The 17,512-nt window shown below is 43.1% G+C and overlaps 1 protein-coding gene across 2 annotated transcripts in view; it reads right to left on the bottom strand.

Annotated features, from left to right (window-relative positions):
• The window catches only part of LOC115170159 (anion exchange protein 2), a 62,631-nt gene that overhangs the window by 26,747 nt on the left and 18,372 nt on the right, over nt 1-17,512 (bottom strand). For both annotated transcript variants that reach the window (XM_029726501.1, XM_029726502.1), the window contains 2 exons: nt 10,664-10,835; nt 146-308 (listed from right to left, as the gene is read on the bottom strand). In XM_029726501.1, coding sequence (XP_029582361.1) covers nt 146-308; nt 10,664-10,732 — 232 coding nt within the window. In that variant the 5' untranslated portion in view covers nt 10,733-10,835. The remainder of the gene's footprint in view (nt 1-145; nt 309-10,663; nt 10,836-17,512) is intronic.

Here is a 17,512-nt window from a genome sequence, read left to right as displayed (position 1 = left end):
GTGGCTGGCTGGCTGGCTGGCTGGGTGGGTGGCTGGGTGGGTGGGTTGCTGGCTGGCTGGGTGGCTGGCTGGCTGGGTGGCTGGGTGGCTGGGTGGGTGGCTGGCTGGGTGGGTGGCTGGGTGGCTGGGTGGGTGGGTGGCTCACACTCAAAGTCCTCCTCATTATAGGCTCGGTGCTTCTCTGGTGGTCCACGGGCCGGCAGGTGGAGGATCTGCTGGAACCGCTGCACTCCCAGGGTCTTGTTCAGGTCCCGCTCTTCATCCTCGTCATCGTCAATCCGCCGAGGAGAGGGTGGCGGCTGGACCGGCTAGCGGCGGTGGGGGGAGGAGGGTATGGGTGGATAGATGTTAGTGATGATTTCAGCACGGATTTACAATTACATTACATCTAGAGCAACTTTTTGTTAGGACATTCAAGAAAAGGCATGCCAATAGCATAATTGTTAACAGTAAATGTGCATCGTCATTAAACAGCTCATGTGCTATGCTATAGAGCCGAGGTATTCAAATTTACCCTACGAGGTCTGGAGCCTGCTGGTTTTCTGTTCTACCTGATAATTAATTGAGCACACTTGCTCTCCCAGGTATAAATCAGTCCCCGATTAGAGGGGAACCATGAACAAATTTTCAGTGGAACTGGCTTCGAAGGTCCAGAATTCAGTTTGAAGGCTAGAGGATATGATTGGTAGACATGGTGCATGGCATCATAGACACCACTAGGGGGAGACAAAGTCACTGGTACATGCCAGGTGACTGACTTGATTCTTCTTCAAGTACTGTATTTCATTGCAATATATATATATATATATATATATATATATATATATATATATATAAGACAAAATATATATATTGTACCAGGGCCATTGCCGTATCAAACCTATAGTACCAACAAAGACATATCATCCATACATACACTCCTAAATTTCCTATATATTAAAACACACATGGGCTTTTTTTTCAATGTTCGCCTAAAATGACATACTCAAATCTAACTGCCTGTAGCTCAGGCCCTGAAGCAAGGATATGCATTTTCTTGGTACCATTTGAAAGGAAATACTTTGAAGTTTGTGGAAATGTGAAAGGAATGTAGGAGAATATAACACAATAGATCTGGTAAAAGATAATACAAAGAAAAAAAAAACATTTGTTTTGTATTTTTTTGTACCATCATCTTTGAAATGCAAGAGAAAGGCCGTAATGTATTAATCCAGCCCAGGTGCAATTTAGATATTGGCCACTAGATGGCAGCAGTGTATGTGCAAAGTTTTAGCCTGATCCAATGAGCCATTGCATTTCTGTTCAAAATTGTGTATCAAGACTGCCCAAATGTGCCTAATTTGTTTATTAATAACTTTTCATGTTCAAAAATGTGTACTCTCCTCAAACAACAGCATGGTATTCTTTCACTGTAATAGTGACTGTAAATTGGACAGTGCAGTTAGATTAACAAGAATTTAAGCTTTCTGCCAATATCAGTTATGTCTATGTCCTGGGAAATGTTCTTGTTACTTACAACCTCATGCTAATCGCATTAGCCTACATTCGCTCAACCATCCCGCCGGGGACCCACCAATCCTGAAGAAGATTTATTAACAAGAATTTAAGCTTTCTGCCAATATCAGATATGCCTATGTCCTGGGAAATGTTCTTGTTACTTACAACCTCATGCTAATCACATTAGCCTCCGTTAGCTCAAACGTCCCGCAGGGGACCCACCAATCCTGAAGAAGTTTTTAACTGACTTGCCTTAGTTAAATCATGGTAAAAAAAGAAAATGCAGGTAAAGTGGTAACAAAACAACAAATACTGCTACTGACTTGCCTAGTTAAATAAAAATATGTTTTTAAACGTTGCCCTCTACTAAAATAATATATATAAAATTCATAGGCTATATTTAATCAAGAACTGTACTTCCAACCTGTAAACAATATCAAGATCTTAACAAGTCAACCCCAACTGTCAACCGCATCATTATGAGACTAAGTATTTCCATAAAAAACATTTAAGAAAACAGTGATGACCAGATATAAACCTATCATTCTCATCTAGGGACAACACTGCCAAATTAGCATAGGCTTAAAGTGTCATGATGCAATGCATCTCCGGCTGATTGTGTGTTCAATGTGTCAATGTTTTAATTGTATCTGTCCCTATTCAAATAAACAATTTGAAATGTTATGAAATGCTATGAAACTGAACCAGTAAACTGACTTATGTTCTGACAACGGGGCTGAGGGTGGAGGCTACAGACCCCTGCTGCCTGTGGGATGTAATCGATAAGGATGGAACTTAGGGGATGTTATCACAAGGATTCACTGGTGGCTCGCGTGCTATTGGTCCATCCAGTTTGTTTTCAGAGGAGGCCCACCTCTGGGTAGCAGGGGAAATATTGCCCCGCGGATGCCAGGGCCCATATTCGCAAAGTGGGAGTTTTTGCCTGTTAGATCATAATAAATAATATTACATGGACAGAGGGTACCTGATCCAAGATCAGCTACTTTATGAATACAGGCCCAGGGCTAGCCTGCTTCGGGTTAACGCAACCCCCATGGCTACATAAACAGTAGTGTCTCTGAGGTTTTGTCTCTTTGTGGTAAGGCTACGAGGTTAGATAAAAGGAAGGGAAAAATCAAGGGGACATTGGTTCACTTAGTTTGAGCTCAAGCCTGCATCCTTTTGTTACGTAGGTTGGTGTCGTTTAGACATTTTACCTTCGTAAGGGTTTAATAATAAATAAAAAAATACAGGACAAAAAAAAACTCAATCAAATAGGCCACAATCTATGCTAATACGAGTTTGACTTAATCAAACATAGCCTCAAACTCATAGCACTATCTACAGGGGAGAAACAAATACCCAAAATGCAAGGGTTAGTCATCGTAATACTAATGCTAATCAGAGCCACAATCGCAAATGCAAAGGTATGGTACCATTGAGCTAATGCTAGCATAGCTACACACAGTATATCAGCCTTCGGCATGTACTCAGTGAGTGAAAGTAAAAGTTGTTTCCTGTGATTCAGCAAATGCCCTCTCTGAGCAGTGAGTCAGTCCTAAGATAAATCAACAGACCACATCCTCACAACAATAAACGTTTCCACGTCACAAAGGATTAACCTCAGATCCCCTATTAAGCAGCCATCTTGTTTCATGACACAGCTCCTCAGAGACGGGACAACAGTCACGTTTTTCATCTGCTCGGAGCTTGACATTTCCATTGGCAATATCATTTCAGATGCTTGCGTCAGGGGAATCTTAAAACAGCTGAGTGATACTACAGGTAAATTATGAAAAGATCACAAAAGTGAACAATCCAAATCATACAATTTGTAAGTCGCTCTGGATAAGAGCGTCTGCTAAATGACTTAAATGTAAATGTAATACAAGACCTAATTACTAGTGCTACTTGGGTAAATATCTTAATGTCGTACAAATATACTACAGCACACACATAGAAAAAGTGTCTCAAGAATGATTAAAAAAACAGTCATCACAGTGAGTACACACACACACACACACACACACACATACTGATGTGTCTCATTTAATTTCATCAGTAACACCTGACTCCAATAGAGGTCATTAAAACTCTTGCCTAAACAACCTCTTAAATCTGTTGAATATGAGCTCACGGATTCATCTCTTGTTTTGCTTGAGAATTTCTACTCTACTCTTGAAAGTCACCCACCTCACCCACACCTTCGTTTTACATACAATATCTATGATAAAAACATTTCAACAGTATTTGGGGTTCAATTTAAAGCCACAGTCTGTAAGTTGACTTCCACATTTAAAAAAAAAATATTATGGAGCAAACGCATCCCTTTTGTACACTGCTGCTACTCGCTGTTTGTTTGTTACCTATGACTGGTCACTTCACCCCGACCTACATGTACAGATTACCTCAACTAGCCTGTACCCCCGCACACTGACTCGGTACCGGTGCCCCTGTATATAGCCTCGTTATTGTTATTCTTATTGTGTTACTTTTTATTATAACTTTTTATTTTAGTCTACTTGGTAAATGTTTTATTCTTCTTGAACTGCACTGTTGGTTAAGTAGATTTGATATTAGCTGATATGAACTAGTCTTCTACAGTTAAGTAAATATGATATTAACTGGATCTGCCCCATTTTTTTAAGTTTCGCCTAAAATGACATACCCAAATCTAACTGCCTGTAGCTCAGGCCCTGAAGCAAGGATATGCATATTCTTGATACCATTTGAAAGGAAACACTTTGAAGTTTGTGGAAATGTGAAATTAATGTAGGAGAATATAGCACAATAGATCTGGTAAAAGATCATTTAAAAAAAACAGTTATTTTGTATTTTTTTGTACCATCATGTTTGAAATGCAAGAGAAAGGCCATAATGTATTATTCCAGCCCAGTTGCAATTCAGAGTTTGGCCACTAGATGGCAGCAGTGTATGTGCAAAGTTTTAGACTGATCCAATGAACCATTGCATTTCTGTTTAAAAATGTGTATCAAGACTGCCCAAATGTGCCTAGTTTGTTAATGAATAACTTTTCATGTTCAAAATTGTGCACTCTCCTCAAACAACAGCATGGTATTCTTTCACTGTAATAGTGACTGTAAATTGGACAGTGCAGTTAGATTAAAAATAATTTAAGCTTTCTGCCAATATCAGTTATGTCTATGTCCTAGGAAATGTTCTTGTTACTTACAACCTCATGCTAATCGCATTAGCCTACGTTAGCTCAACCGTCCCGTGGACGGGACACCGATCCCGAAGGAGTTTTAAAGAAAACCAGAGAGCTGAGAGAGATAAAACACTGAGGAATGGCTGTGTAGCATTACATTTAGCATCATCTGGCCAGTGCCTGCACAGAAATGGAATGGCCTCCTGAGACCTGCTATTGAATTGCCTCTGTATTATAAATAGTCCATCCTTTATGGAAGGCGTTCACTGATACTACAGTCATGTGATAACTTGATATATTTGATTTCGCTGGTTGGCTGGCATCTACATCATTTGTTGTATATTGTTGTCCCAACTCGTATCTTAGTGAATACATGCATATTTTTTAATGTTTTTTTTTTATTGAACTTTTATTTAACTAGGCAAGTCAGTTAAGAACAAATTATTATTTACAATGACGGCCTACTGGGCGAACAGTGTGTGAACTGCCTTGTTCAGGGACAGAACGACAGATTTTTAACTTGTCAGCTCAGGGATTCAATCCAGCAACCTTTCTGTTACTGGCCCAATTCTCTAACAAGTAGGCTACCTGCCACCCCCCAGATACCTGATGTGCATATGAATCAAAACCATAGTCAACAGCTACTTTGCTCACTAAGATTTGAAAACTCTAGGCTGTGTTGCTGTTCATTTTCCCACCAAAGGCAGAGACATTTGGTTTGACCCGCTGTGTTGGGAAACCAGGTGCTTATTAAGAGTCTGCTGTGGTGTTATGTAACTGCGTCTGAACCTTTCATGGCCTTTTCTCCCCCTGCGGTGGTGGGGTCCAATCCGTGATGTTATTTCAATTCCCGGGTTATCATTTTTGTAACACAATGTTAACCATATAAATACGTACTAAAACCCTTTTTGATTGAGAAGGGTTGTGGTAATCTTCACGTTCAACTTTCCTGATACACTTATTCTTCGAATTGATCTTTCTCTCTTTACTGTGATGTTCACAGTGACTGAGTGATATTAGCTGGGTGGTGACTGAGATGATTGAGTGTTGCTGAAAACAAACATTCAGTTTTGCCCAGTTACAGTATGTTATCCAGTTATCCATTTGTAGGGGGAGACCTTGAGTCTCATTAAACTACAATCCTAAGTGATAAGACCACTGTGTATGAGCTTTAAAGGTTGGAAACAACATCTTTCACTGGAAACAGCAAATCAATGTTTTATAAAAACTGTTATCAAAAAGTGAAGGAATTTGGCATCACACTGCTGGCTCAGTACAGCTTGTCTGGACAATGAAATGATTGTGTTATAATGAAATAATTGTATAGAATGAAATCAAAACTTCAATATAAAATGTGAAGATCTTCAAGGTGATTTTCTTGTCGAATCTTTTCTTTTCCACTCCACATATGCATGGAATTGATGGTGTGCCAAGTCCATTCAATCATTTGTAGAAATTATTTATTAAACTGTTTCAGTTAAATCATTTAATGAAAGAACACTGTTATTGTTGCCTCTGTCAATGTTGTTCACCCCGATGGCTACATCCATAGAATTATTAAGTTAGTCAGCTAACTTTAATAAACAGCCACATCCCACTGGGCTCAGACGTCAATTCAACGTCTTTTCCACGTTGGTTCAACGTCACTTAATTGAACTGACGTGGAAACAACAGTGTGTGTCCTGTGGGTTATAAATCTTGATTTTCTGGTTGATTAAGAAAGCCATTTTTGGATATTGGTTGTCGAATCAATTATACCTTGTAAATTTTTTTGTCTATAAGTTATTAGTAATTTTGAACAGTTAGCCGGTAACTCATTGATCCAGCTGTCTGGAACAGCCCCCAGGGCACTCACCTTGATTTCAAGCAGGAAGTCCATGTAGCATCAGCTATCTGTCACAGTTACGTAGCGAAAGGACGCTAGCTGCTCATGTCGAGCATTACAACAAAAAGGCAATCTAAAATAGCAGGGAAAAGCTACGTTTGGACAGTTTTTTGGAAAGCCTCTGGTCACATGACAAGAGTAGTCCGTCCAGACAGGAAGTAGACCTTGTCCGGTGACATAATGACCCCGTATAAGATTCATAGCCGGCGTCCCAAATGGCACACTATTTCCTATATAGTGCAGTACTTTTGTCCAGTGCCTATTGGGCTCTAGTTAAAAGTAGTGCACTATATAGGGAATAGGGTGCCATTTGGGACTCGCCTATAATCTCTGTGCAGATTACCAGGCCGCCTTGGGGTTCTACGCATGCAGAGCACACACACACACACACACACACACACACACACACACACACACACACACACACACACACACACACACACACACACACACACACACACACACACACACACACTAGACAAACAAACTGTGACTCTCAATCAAATACACACCTCACAAGGAACATAAAACACCTAGACAAAATAGATTTATGGTAATACTGTCATTCCCAGTCAAGCACCAACACTGAAATTAAGCCTGGCTAATGTGTAACTCCTTGAAGAAGCAGACTCACGGACAGTGAGTGAACGACAACATTGGTTAAATTACTAGAGCTCTGGAAAAGCTCTATCTTTTAATTATTTTGTAATTTTACACACAATACCATTTTCTTTCACACTGACACACACATTAAAACATTTTTTTGTTTAAGTTAATGAGATACTCTGTGAGGCACTCTGCTGGCTATAGAATCAGTATGCATAGAGGCTACTGTTGGTAGAACGACGTTGTGACTTGACTTAATGAATACATGAGTCAATATACAGAGTATGACATAGACTGACCAGGTGAAAGTGATGATTCCTTATTGATGTCACTTGTTAAATCCACTTCAATCAGGGTAGATGAAGGGGAGGAGACAGGTTAAATAATATTTGTTTTAAGCCTTGAAACAATTGAGACATGGATTAAGTATGTGTGCCATTCAGAGGGTGAATGGGCAAGACAACATATTTAAGTTCCTTTGAACGGGGTATGGTAGCAGGTGACAGACGCACCGGTCTGTCAAGAACTGCAATGCTGGGCCTCCTGGGTGGTGCAGTGGTCTAAGGCCCTGCATCGCAGTGCTAGCTGTGCCACTAGAGATTCTGGGTTCGAGTCCAGGCTCTGTCGCAGCTGGCCGTGACCGGGAAACCCATGGGGAATACCCATGGGGCGGCGCACAATTGGCCCAGCGTCGTCCGTGTTAGGGGAGGGTTCAGCTGTCCTCGTCCCACTGTGCACTAGCGACTCCTGTGGCAGGCTGGGCGCAGTGCATGCTGACACGGTTGCCAGGTGCATGGTGTTTCCTCTGACACATTGGTGCGGCTGACTTCTGGGTTAAGTGGGCATTGTGTCAAGAAGCAGTGCGGCTTGGTTGGGTTGTGTTTTGGAGGACGCATGGCTCTCGACCTTCGCCTCTCCTGAGTCCGTATGGGAGTTGCAGCGATGAGACAAGACTGTAACTACCAATTGGATAGCACGAAAAAGGGGTAAATATTTGTATTTTTTAAAAGAACTGCAACGCTGCTGGGTTTTTCAAGCTCAACAGTTTCCCCATGTGTATCATGAATGGTCCACCACTCAAAGCACATCCAGCCAACTTGGCACAACTGTGGGAAGCATTGGAGTCAACATAGGCCAGCATCCCTGTGGAACGCTTTCGACACCTTGTAGAGTCCATGCCCCGATGAATTCAAGCTGTTCTGAGGGCAGAAAGGGGGTGCAATATCAGGAAGGTGTTCCTAAAGTTTGATATACTCAGTGTATTCCACACAGCCTTTGAAAGTTCAATTCTGGCCTCCTGAGTGGCGCAGCAGTCTAAGGCACTGCATCGTAGTGTTGCGGCGCCACTACAGCCTCTGTCATTACCGGCCGTGACCGGGAGACCCATAGGGCGGCGCACAATTGGCCCAGCGTTTGGCGGGGGGGGATTTACTTGGCTCATCACGTTCTAGCGACTCCTCGTGGCAGGCCGGGCACCTGCAGGCTGATTTCGGTTGTCAGTTGAATGGTGTTTCCTCCGACACATTGGTACAGCTGGCTTCCGGGTTAAGCGAGCGGGTGTTAAGGAGCTCGGTTTGGCGGGTCATGTTTCGGAGGACGCATGACTCAACCTTCGCCTCTCCCGAGCCCATTGGGGAGTTGCAGCGATGAGAAAAGATCGTAATCACGAAATTGGGGAGAAAAATATGGTAAAAAAAACCTTGCTAAAGGCCAGTAAGTGGTAATGCCCCACCAACCCCAGCAGTGATTGACAGGTGCGTATGGTCTGTCAGATTGCCACAGTAATGAAAGGTGTTTCTGTGGGCTGCAATTGTTCAGATTAACGTCTATTGTTTGACCGAGAGCAACCAGCCCTCAAAGATCAAAACGGACAAGAGGGGGAGGAAATTGAATTCATCAGACAAACACACACACACACACACACACACACACACACACACACACACACACACACACACACACACACACACACACACACACACACACACACACACACGCAAGCATCATCACGACCACCTTAACTGCCCACCCACAAGCACTCCCTCCCACCCCCGATATGAGCATTGGGGTTAAGTCAAAGCTGGTATTAATAAGTAAATCTAGGCAGGAATGCTGGCGTGTGGGCGTCGTACCACCACATATCACCCATGTCTGAGAGGAACTAGCCAACAGTGCCAAAAAAATGAAACACTTCATGGGTCTTAGTGGTTTAGCTCATGTCACATCAGGCAAAACTGGGTCTTAGCTAGTGGGGTTTAGCTCATGTTCCAGCAGGCAAAACTGGGTCTTAGCTAGCGGGGTTTAGCTCATGTACCATCAGGCAAAACTGGGTCTTAGCTAGCTGGGTTTAGCTCATGTCCCAGCAGGCAAAACTGGATCTTAGCTAGCGGGGTTTAGCTCATGTCCCCGCAGGCAAAACTGGGTCTTAGCTAGCGGGGTTTAGCTCATGTCCCAGCAGGCAAAACTGGGTCTTAGCTAGCGGGGTTTAACTCATGTCCCAGCAGGCAAAATTGGGTCTTAGCTAGCGGGGTTTAGCTCATGTCCCAGCAGGCAAAACTGGGTCTTAGCTAGCGGGGTTTAGCTCATGTCCCAGCAGGCAAAAGTGGGTCTTAGCTAGCAGGGTTTAGCTCATGTACCAGCAGGCAAAACTCGGTCTTAGCTAGCGGGGTTTAGCTCATGTCCCAGCAGGCAAAACTGGGTCTTAGCTAGCAGGGTTTAGCTCATGTACCAGCAGGCCAAACTGGGTCTTAGCTAGCGGGGTTTAGCTCATGTCCCAGCAGGCAAAACTGGGTCTTAGCTAGCAGGGTTTAGCTCATGTACCAGCAGGCAAAACTGGGTCTTAGCTAGCGGGGTTTAGCTCATGTCCCAGCAGGCAAAACTGGGTCTTAGCTAGCGGGGTTTAGCTCATGTCCCAGCAGGCAAAACTGAGCAAAACTGATTGAAATTATGTCATAATGGTTGTAATGATGTCATTACAACCACATTTACTCATTGTGGTCACGACACAGCGTGGGGTCATTCGACACAGCGTGGGGTCATTCGACACAGCGTGGGGTCATTCGACACAGCGTGGGGTCATTCGACACAGCGGAACAGCCATACAACTGGGGGTGGTAGTTGGTTTTTGATTCATTTGTAATAGAGCATGACATTGGCTTTACAGGTACTACTGGTGCAATGTAAGCATTACCTGACCAATCAATAAAAACACCAACAAATATATACATAAATTAATGTCAAATAATGTTTGTGTAGAGCGTGTGTATAGAACACCGTTTCCCAAACTCGGTCCTCGGGACCACAAGGGGTGCATGTTTTGTTTTGTGCCCTAACATTATAGAGCTAATTCAAATGATCAAAGCTTGATGATTAGTTGATTATTTGAGTCAGCTGTGTAGTGCTAGGTCAAAAAATAAAACGTGAACCCCTTGGGGTCACCGAGACCGAGTTTGGGGAAACCCTGGTCTAGAATAACTAATGTGAATCGATGTAAAGTTTAAACTCACAGCTGACGTGACCGCGGTCTTGGTGTTGGCGACAACGTTGGTGTCGCTGGCATCCTTAGGGTTACTCATGGCTCCGTGCGGGGTCACGAGGTCAGGGCAGAATGTTGTGACGCAGTCCTTAGCCCTTTTCACTCTGTTTCTGACTCAACAGAGGACTTTTGAGAAGCATAACCTGCAACAAAAAAAAGGACAGGAATTGTATTGTTCGTCTTGATCAAATTTAATATTGGTAAATTAGGTCACTTTTTTTTTCTTCAATCATGCACATTTTATTTTGGGTAGTGATTTAAATTATATCAATGAACATCTTCATTGTACATCCTACATAGTGATTACACATCCATAATAATGACATAGGTAATGTCAATTGTCACAATATCATTTACACACTTAGGGCCACGTCATCAGACCAGGGTAAAGGTCAGGGCCCTAACAAAATAATAATATAACAGTTATAAGTAGGGTTAGGCTTTTTCCTGGACAGGTCACAGGGTCCTGACTCTAACCATATTAAATTACCATATCGACCATGAGACAATGTCATGTGTGCTCCCTCTCCTGCATCTAGGTCACCAGGCTGCTCGTTATGGCGCACACCTGTCACCATTGTTACGCGCACCTGCGCGTCATCAGACTCACCTGGACTCCGTCCCTTCCCTGATTACCTTCCCTATATATATATATATATATATATATATATATATATATATATATATATATATATATTGCTCAAAAAAATAAAGGGAACACTTAAACAACACATCCTAGATCTGAATGAAAGAAATAATCTTATTAAATACTTTTTTCTTTACATAGTTGAATGTGCTGACAACAAAATCACACCAAAATAATCAATGGAAATCCAATTTATCAACCCATGGAGGTCTGGATTTGGAGTCACACTCAAAATTAAAGTGGAAAACCACACTACAGGCTGATCCAACTTTGACGTAATGTCCTTAAAACAAGTCAAAATGAGGCTCAGTAGTATGTGTGGCCTCCACGTGCCTGTATGACCTCCCTACAACGCCTGGGCATGCTCCTGATGAGGTGGCGGATAGTCTCCTGAGGGATCTCCTCCCAGACCTGGACTAAAGCATCCGCCAACTCCTGGACAGTGACTGACCCACCGCCAAACCGGTCATGCTGGAGGATGTTGCAGGCAGCAGAACGTTCTCCACGGCGTCTCCAGACTCTGTCACGTCTGTCACGTGCTCAGTGTGAACCTGCTTTCATCTGTGAAGAGCACAGGGCGCCAGTGGCAAATTTGCCAATCTTGGTGTTCTCTGGCAAATTCCAAACGTCCTGCACGGTGTTGGGCTGTAAGCACAACCCCCACCTGTGGACGTCGGGCCCTCATACCACTCTCATGGAGTCTGTTTCTGACCGTTTGAGCAGACACATGCACATTTGTGGCCTGCTGGAGGTCATTACGCAGGGCTCTGGCAGTGCTCCTCCTGCTCCTCCTTGCACAAAGGCGGAGGTAGCGGTCCTGCTGCTGGGTTGTTGCCCTCCTACGGCCTCCTCCACATCTCCTGATGTACTGGCCTGTCTCCTGGTAGCGCCTCCATGCTCTGGACACTACGCTGACAGACACAGCAAACCTTCTCGCCACAGCTCACATTGATGTGCCATCCTGGATGAGCTGTACTACCTGAGCCACTTGTGTGGGTTGTAGACTCCGTCTCATGCTACCACTAGAGTGAAAGCACCGCCAGCATTCAAAAGTGACCAAAACATCAGCCAGGAAGCATAGGAACTGAGAAGTGGTCTGTGGTCCCCACCTGCAGAACCACTCCTTTATTGGGGGTGTCTTGCTAATTGCCTATAATTTCCACCTGTTGTCTATTCCATTTGCACAACAGCATGTGAAATTTATTGTCAATCAGTGTTGCTTCCTAAGTGGACAGTTTGATTTCACAGAAGTGTGATTGACTTGGAGTTACATTGTGTTGTTTAAGTGTTCCCTTTATTTTTTTGAGCAGTATGTATATATATGTATATATATATCCCTTTGGTTCTTTCCCCAGGCGTTATTGTTTCTGTTCCTGTTTCTTATTTTGTATTATGTTGTGTTTATTTATTAAAATACTCACTCCCTGAACTTGCTTCCCGACTCTCAGCGCACATCGTTACAGACAACCCCTTGTGAGTGAATAACAAGATATAATTTTTTTACTTTTATTTAACATGTCAATTAAGAACAAATTCTTATTTTACAATGACAACCTACCCCAGGCCAAACCCTCCCCTAACCCGGACGAAGCTGTGCCAATTGTGCGCCACCCTATGGGACTCCCGATCACGACCGGTTGTAATACAGCCCGGGATCGAACCAGGGTCTGTAGTGAAACCTCTAGCGCTGAGATGCAATGCCTTAAACCGCTGTGCCAATCACAGTATTGTGATTCTAAATGGGGCCAACACAGCGGCAAATAACAACAGCAATCAATCTCTCTAGCACTGAGTTCATGGGAGCGTGTTTTTTAATGAAAACGTGTGATAGTTTCATTATGAAAACACTGCTAAGCATTGACGTGTTCTGAATGGGTTAGATGAGATTAGGATGTATCCACCTTGGCAAGACCACAACATCCAATGGATATATTTTCCAGAGGGAGAAAATCCATTCAGCTGGACAGGCAGCGTCTTGTAACACTATTATGGTAGTGGCCATCTGGTTTATGTGATGAGTAACTTTGCCTGAGCTCTGAAGACTTACATTAGCTCCCCGAGCGAATGCCTAGGCCTTAGCTCAGTGGGCTAACAGTATAGTGGTGCGAAGCTGACCCGTGTCCAAGCACAGTTGGTCACATTAGCTCCAAAACAAGGGTGTGGGTGTCAGCCCAATAACACTGACCCAGTTCACTCACTGCTTCGCATATTTGATAGAAGTGAGATAACATTCATAAACACTTAAAACAGTGTAGAGCTTCTCTGTTAGTGGAGAGTTTTTCCTCAACAGAGAATAACATCTAGCAGTTATCGTGAGTCTGTGTATTCTTTTTAGAAGCAGCGACTAAGGGTCAGGGTTGCCAGATTGGTACCTGGTATTTAGATAACAGGACAATATCTTGACAAATTCCCTTCAATGACGTTCAGACACGCAGGAACATCCCAACGCAACGCTTCAGGGTCAGGGTTGCCAGATTGTGTCCTGGCCGTGGGTCAGATAGTGGGGGTTGCCACTATCTCAATAGTCTGAGGTGATACCCTCTCAGTTCAGTAGATGTAACGGGTCAGGGATGAGGAGAGGAAGCAGAAACCCTGCCCTGGCCCGTGGTCAGATAGTGGGGTTGCCATATCGTGTAGGCAGAGTCCACTTGGAAATCCCCCTAATGTATAACCCAAATAATTTCAGTAAGTAAATTGATACAGTCAGCATTTTCCACACCATTATTGTGATACTATGATACTATGCAAATTCAGGTCAAGTATTGACATTATGTTGATCTCGTTTAAAGTTTCTCTCACTTTTGTATAATCAAAATGGGACCTATATCTCCTGTTTTCCATGGATACATCTCAATAGTCTACAAGGTGATTCCTCTCCTCGTCATCCCTCATCCCTGACCCGTTACATCTACTGAACTGAGAGGGTATCACCTCAGACTATTGAGATGTACCCCTCTCTTCCTTCAAGTGATAAGAGATCAGTGTATATACTCCGTCTCACCACTGGAGTATAGGAGTGTCAGTATGGTTTACATCGACAAGGTCACTGCTGCAAGGTTACTGCCTTCGGGAAATAGTACATCCGTAAACTGGGGAGGAGAAACGGGATGGAGGATGTTCATTAAAGGTATCCTCTGACACTTCCTGGTTGGGAATGATTGGATACAATATAACATGTGATAATCATACATTATTATATTGGAGTAGGGGTGGTGGATCATGTGATGTCACGAGGGGGAGTTTATTACACAGCATAATTCATGTGGAGATGTTGTCGTCACTCACTACAGAGTGTTTGCATCTGCTTGAGGTACGACTTTCATCTTTAATTATCCATCTTATGGTGAAGCAGGTGACTTTGAAAGCCCTCAAAGACTAGGACACAGAAGCAGGCAGACTCACACAAATACGCATGCGCACGTACACGCACACACACACACACACACACACACACACACACACACACACACACACACACACACACACACACGTAAGAGAGCAATAAGGGGACGACATAAGTCTCAATATTACTCCTACATACAGAAGCAGTGTGTGTGTGTCTCTGATTACATTATCATCCCTTTGAGTTCAACCTTCATTTCATTAAAGTGGAAGAGAGCCATCTGATGACTAAATCATGACCCATCCCTCCCTGATATCGAATCGATACTGCTCCTGGCACACTGATTCTGTATCATAAACAACACTAAAGAAGACATAAAAGTAGTTCCAGCTGACTTTACTTCTAGTCCCCTCTGGAGAACCCACGGCAGGGGCCCGTTTTCCTCTTTTGAACACACTGAAATTCAGTTATAATGAGGTATCGCTAAGAATTCTCAGTAAAACAAATGTGGTGTTCTTAGAACACGTTTTACAATGCATTGTAACTGCATTCGTACTGCACATGTCAGCGTTAAGTGAAGTGTTGGACATCTCTGACTACCTATTTTTGACTGTTTAAAGCCCTTAGAGAGCAGGGGCCTCATTTATCAAAAGGTGTGTGCACACAAAAAAAGACTCTAAACCAAGCATGCCCCAGTTTTTCCAGTAAAGTGTGCACATCTCCAAGTATACCTCAGACCATGCGTACTTCTGGTGGTTAATCCATTGTACTGTTCCCTTAGGAGAAATGGAGGTGGTTTGATGCACAGGAAATCTAATCATTTGTTAAAATGTGGGCCTAATGATAACAGAAATGCATTTACATTTAGTAAGGAGATCTCAGAGAAGCATGGAGCCTAATATATTTATTTAACTTTTATTATATAGGCCTAAATCATATATTGCAGGACAAATATTGTGCTATCATTTATCCATCCCTCAATAGCCAAGCATGCTCAAAAGTAAATAGACCGGTAGCCTACTTCAAATATTTGACAGTATGGGTAGGCTATAGTAATGCTGTGCTGTAGGAGCACGACATCATAGCCTATTAAATCTCAGCGCCACCAAGGCAGGAGATATAAACACAGTGTATTGATAACAAATTACTGAACAACAATTCATCTTATGTATTAAAGTGATGGCTGAAGCATTTACTTTAAAATGGCTCAAATAGACAATCAATCAATGTTGCAGAATGCGCGGCCGGTGTTTGGGACTCGCTGGAGGCGGCATGCATTTTAAGTTTGAAAAAGTCACTGCAAAAAAATTAGCACATTCTGCCCACACTTCTACAGAAATGTGATCAAACTTGCCATTGCACTTCTCTTTTAGGAACTATCCCAGAATGCGCGGCCCAGTTCCAACATCTACAAATCGTACAGCAAATGAGGGCGTTTTTGTTACCATAAAAGGTGAATAGAGTGCGTTTTCACGGTGGGGTTGTAAAACTTGTTCATGAGCGCACAAAGACAGCAGCCTGTGTTTCTGATTTATCAATGAAAACATGCATATATGTTGCGTGCAACAGTGATAAATCCCAATCATTTGTAACGAAAGGAAAATCCTGGAATCTCCACGTACGCCAGAATTTAGTGAGAAATGTATGCACGGTTGATAAATGAGGCACCAGAAATCTACACAAAGGGACCATGGTTATTTCTGGCGAGGACCCTCAACCCCTGGCACCACCTCCTCCCTCATAGAGACAAAGAGCTAAAAGACTCTGCATGGTCAATCTGACTTCTGCAGTGGGCCGTACAGCATTTACTGTGATAGGGCCTCTGTAGAAGTCAGGGCTTTCATACTTCTTACGCTTCGCGGAGCAGAGCAGGGCTGTTGTGAAGGAAGTTGTCAAGAAAGTGAGCTTGTGTTTATACAGGAACCTCCCGCCCTCACCTACCGTCAACCAATCATGTCAAAGCGGAGCTATACGGAACTATACGGAGCCCTCCGCATTGTTACAGAAATTGTGAGGTGCACCGTATTCGGCGTACAGAGCTCAATTTTGGCCTCTGCAATCCTCTGGAGGCTCTGCAATTATGTCACACCCTCCATACGAAGCCTCCGGACAGCGTTGCTGGATAAAGGATAAATCAGATATTAATCATATAAAATCAATAATAAAAGCGCTTAGTGGAAAAGAAAGCTCCAGATTCGCCAGCCAGCATTTAAACAATGAGAATGGCAAAAGGGATGAAGGAGATTACCACGCTGTACCTACTCTTGCCTTTGTTGTTGATGTGGGTCGGTGGAATGTTAAGGTCAATCCATGGTGGATTTGTAAGCGGTGGGCCGGGTTACTGAAGCAAAGCGCTACACGATCCATGTTAGGCAACCTGCCAGGAATTATGGGGTTAAAAATGTGTGTGTGTGAAAAGATTAGCATGATTGTTTATGCAATTACTAGTGAGCGTATGGATAGAAGACCTTAGCTACACGTGTTTGATCAGACTTGATCAAAGTTTTGGCACTGTAGCCATTCACGGAACATAAGGTTGTTGGAAAGTGACGTGTACTCGGAGATATTTGATAGGCCAGGAGGGACTCTACTTTAGATTTTAGGGCATAAGGGTAAAACGACCAGCCTGGTCTCATAGACTAGAAAATATAAATCCGGGACACTGAAATGAATATGATATGTTACGTTTGGGATGGTTACATAAGACAGAAGGTTACTTAACGTAAAAATGAAAGGAGGGGGGTTGGTAGGGTGGATTGGTTTGCGTAAAACGCTAACATCTAGCAACCCAGAGGTTGCTTGTTCGAATATCGTCACAGACAACTTTAGTT

This window comes from Salmo trutta, chromosome 31 (genome assembly GCF_901001165.1).
Source record: "Salmo trutta chromosome 31, fSalTru1.1, whole genome shotgun sequence".
NCBI classification, from domain to species: Eukaryota; Metazoa; Chordata; class Actinopteri; order Salmoniformes; family Salmonidae; genus Salmo; species Salmo trutta.
The sequence above is the reverse complement of the archived record's forward strand: the minus strand, read 5'-3'. Positions and strand labels throughout refer to the sequence as shown.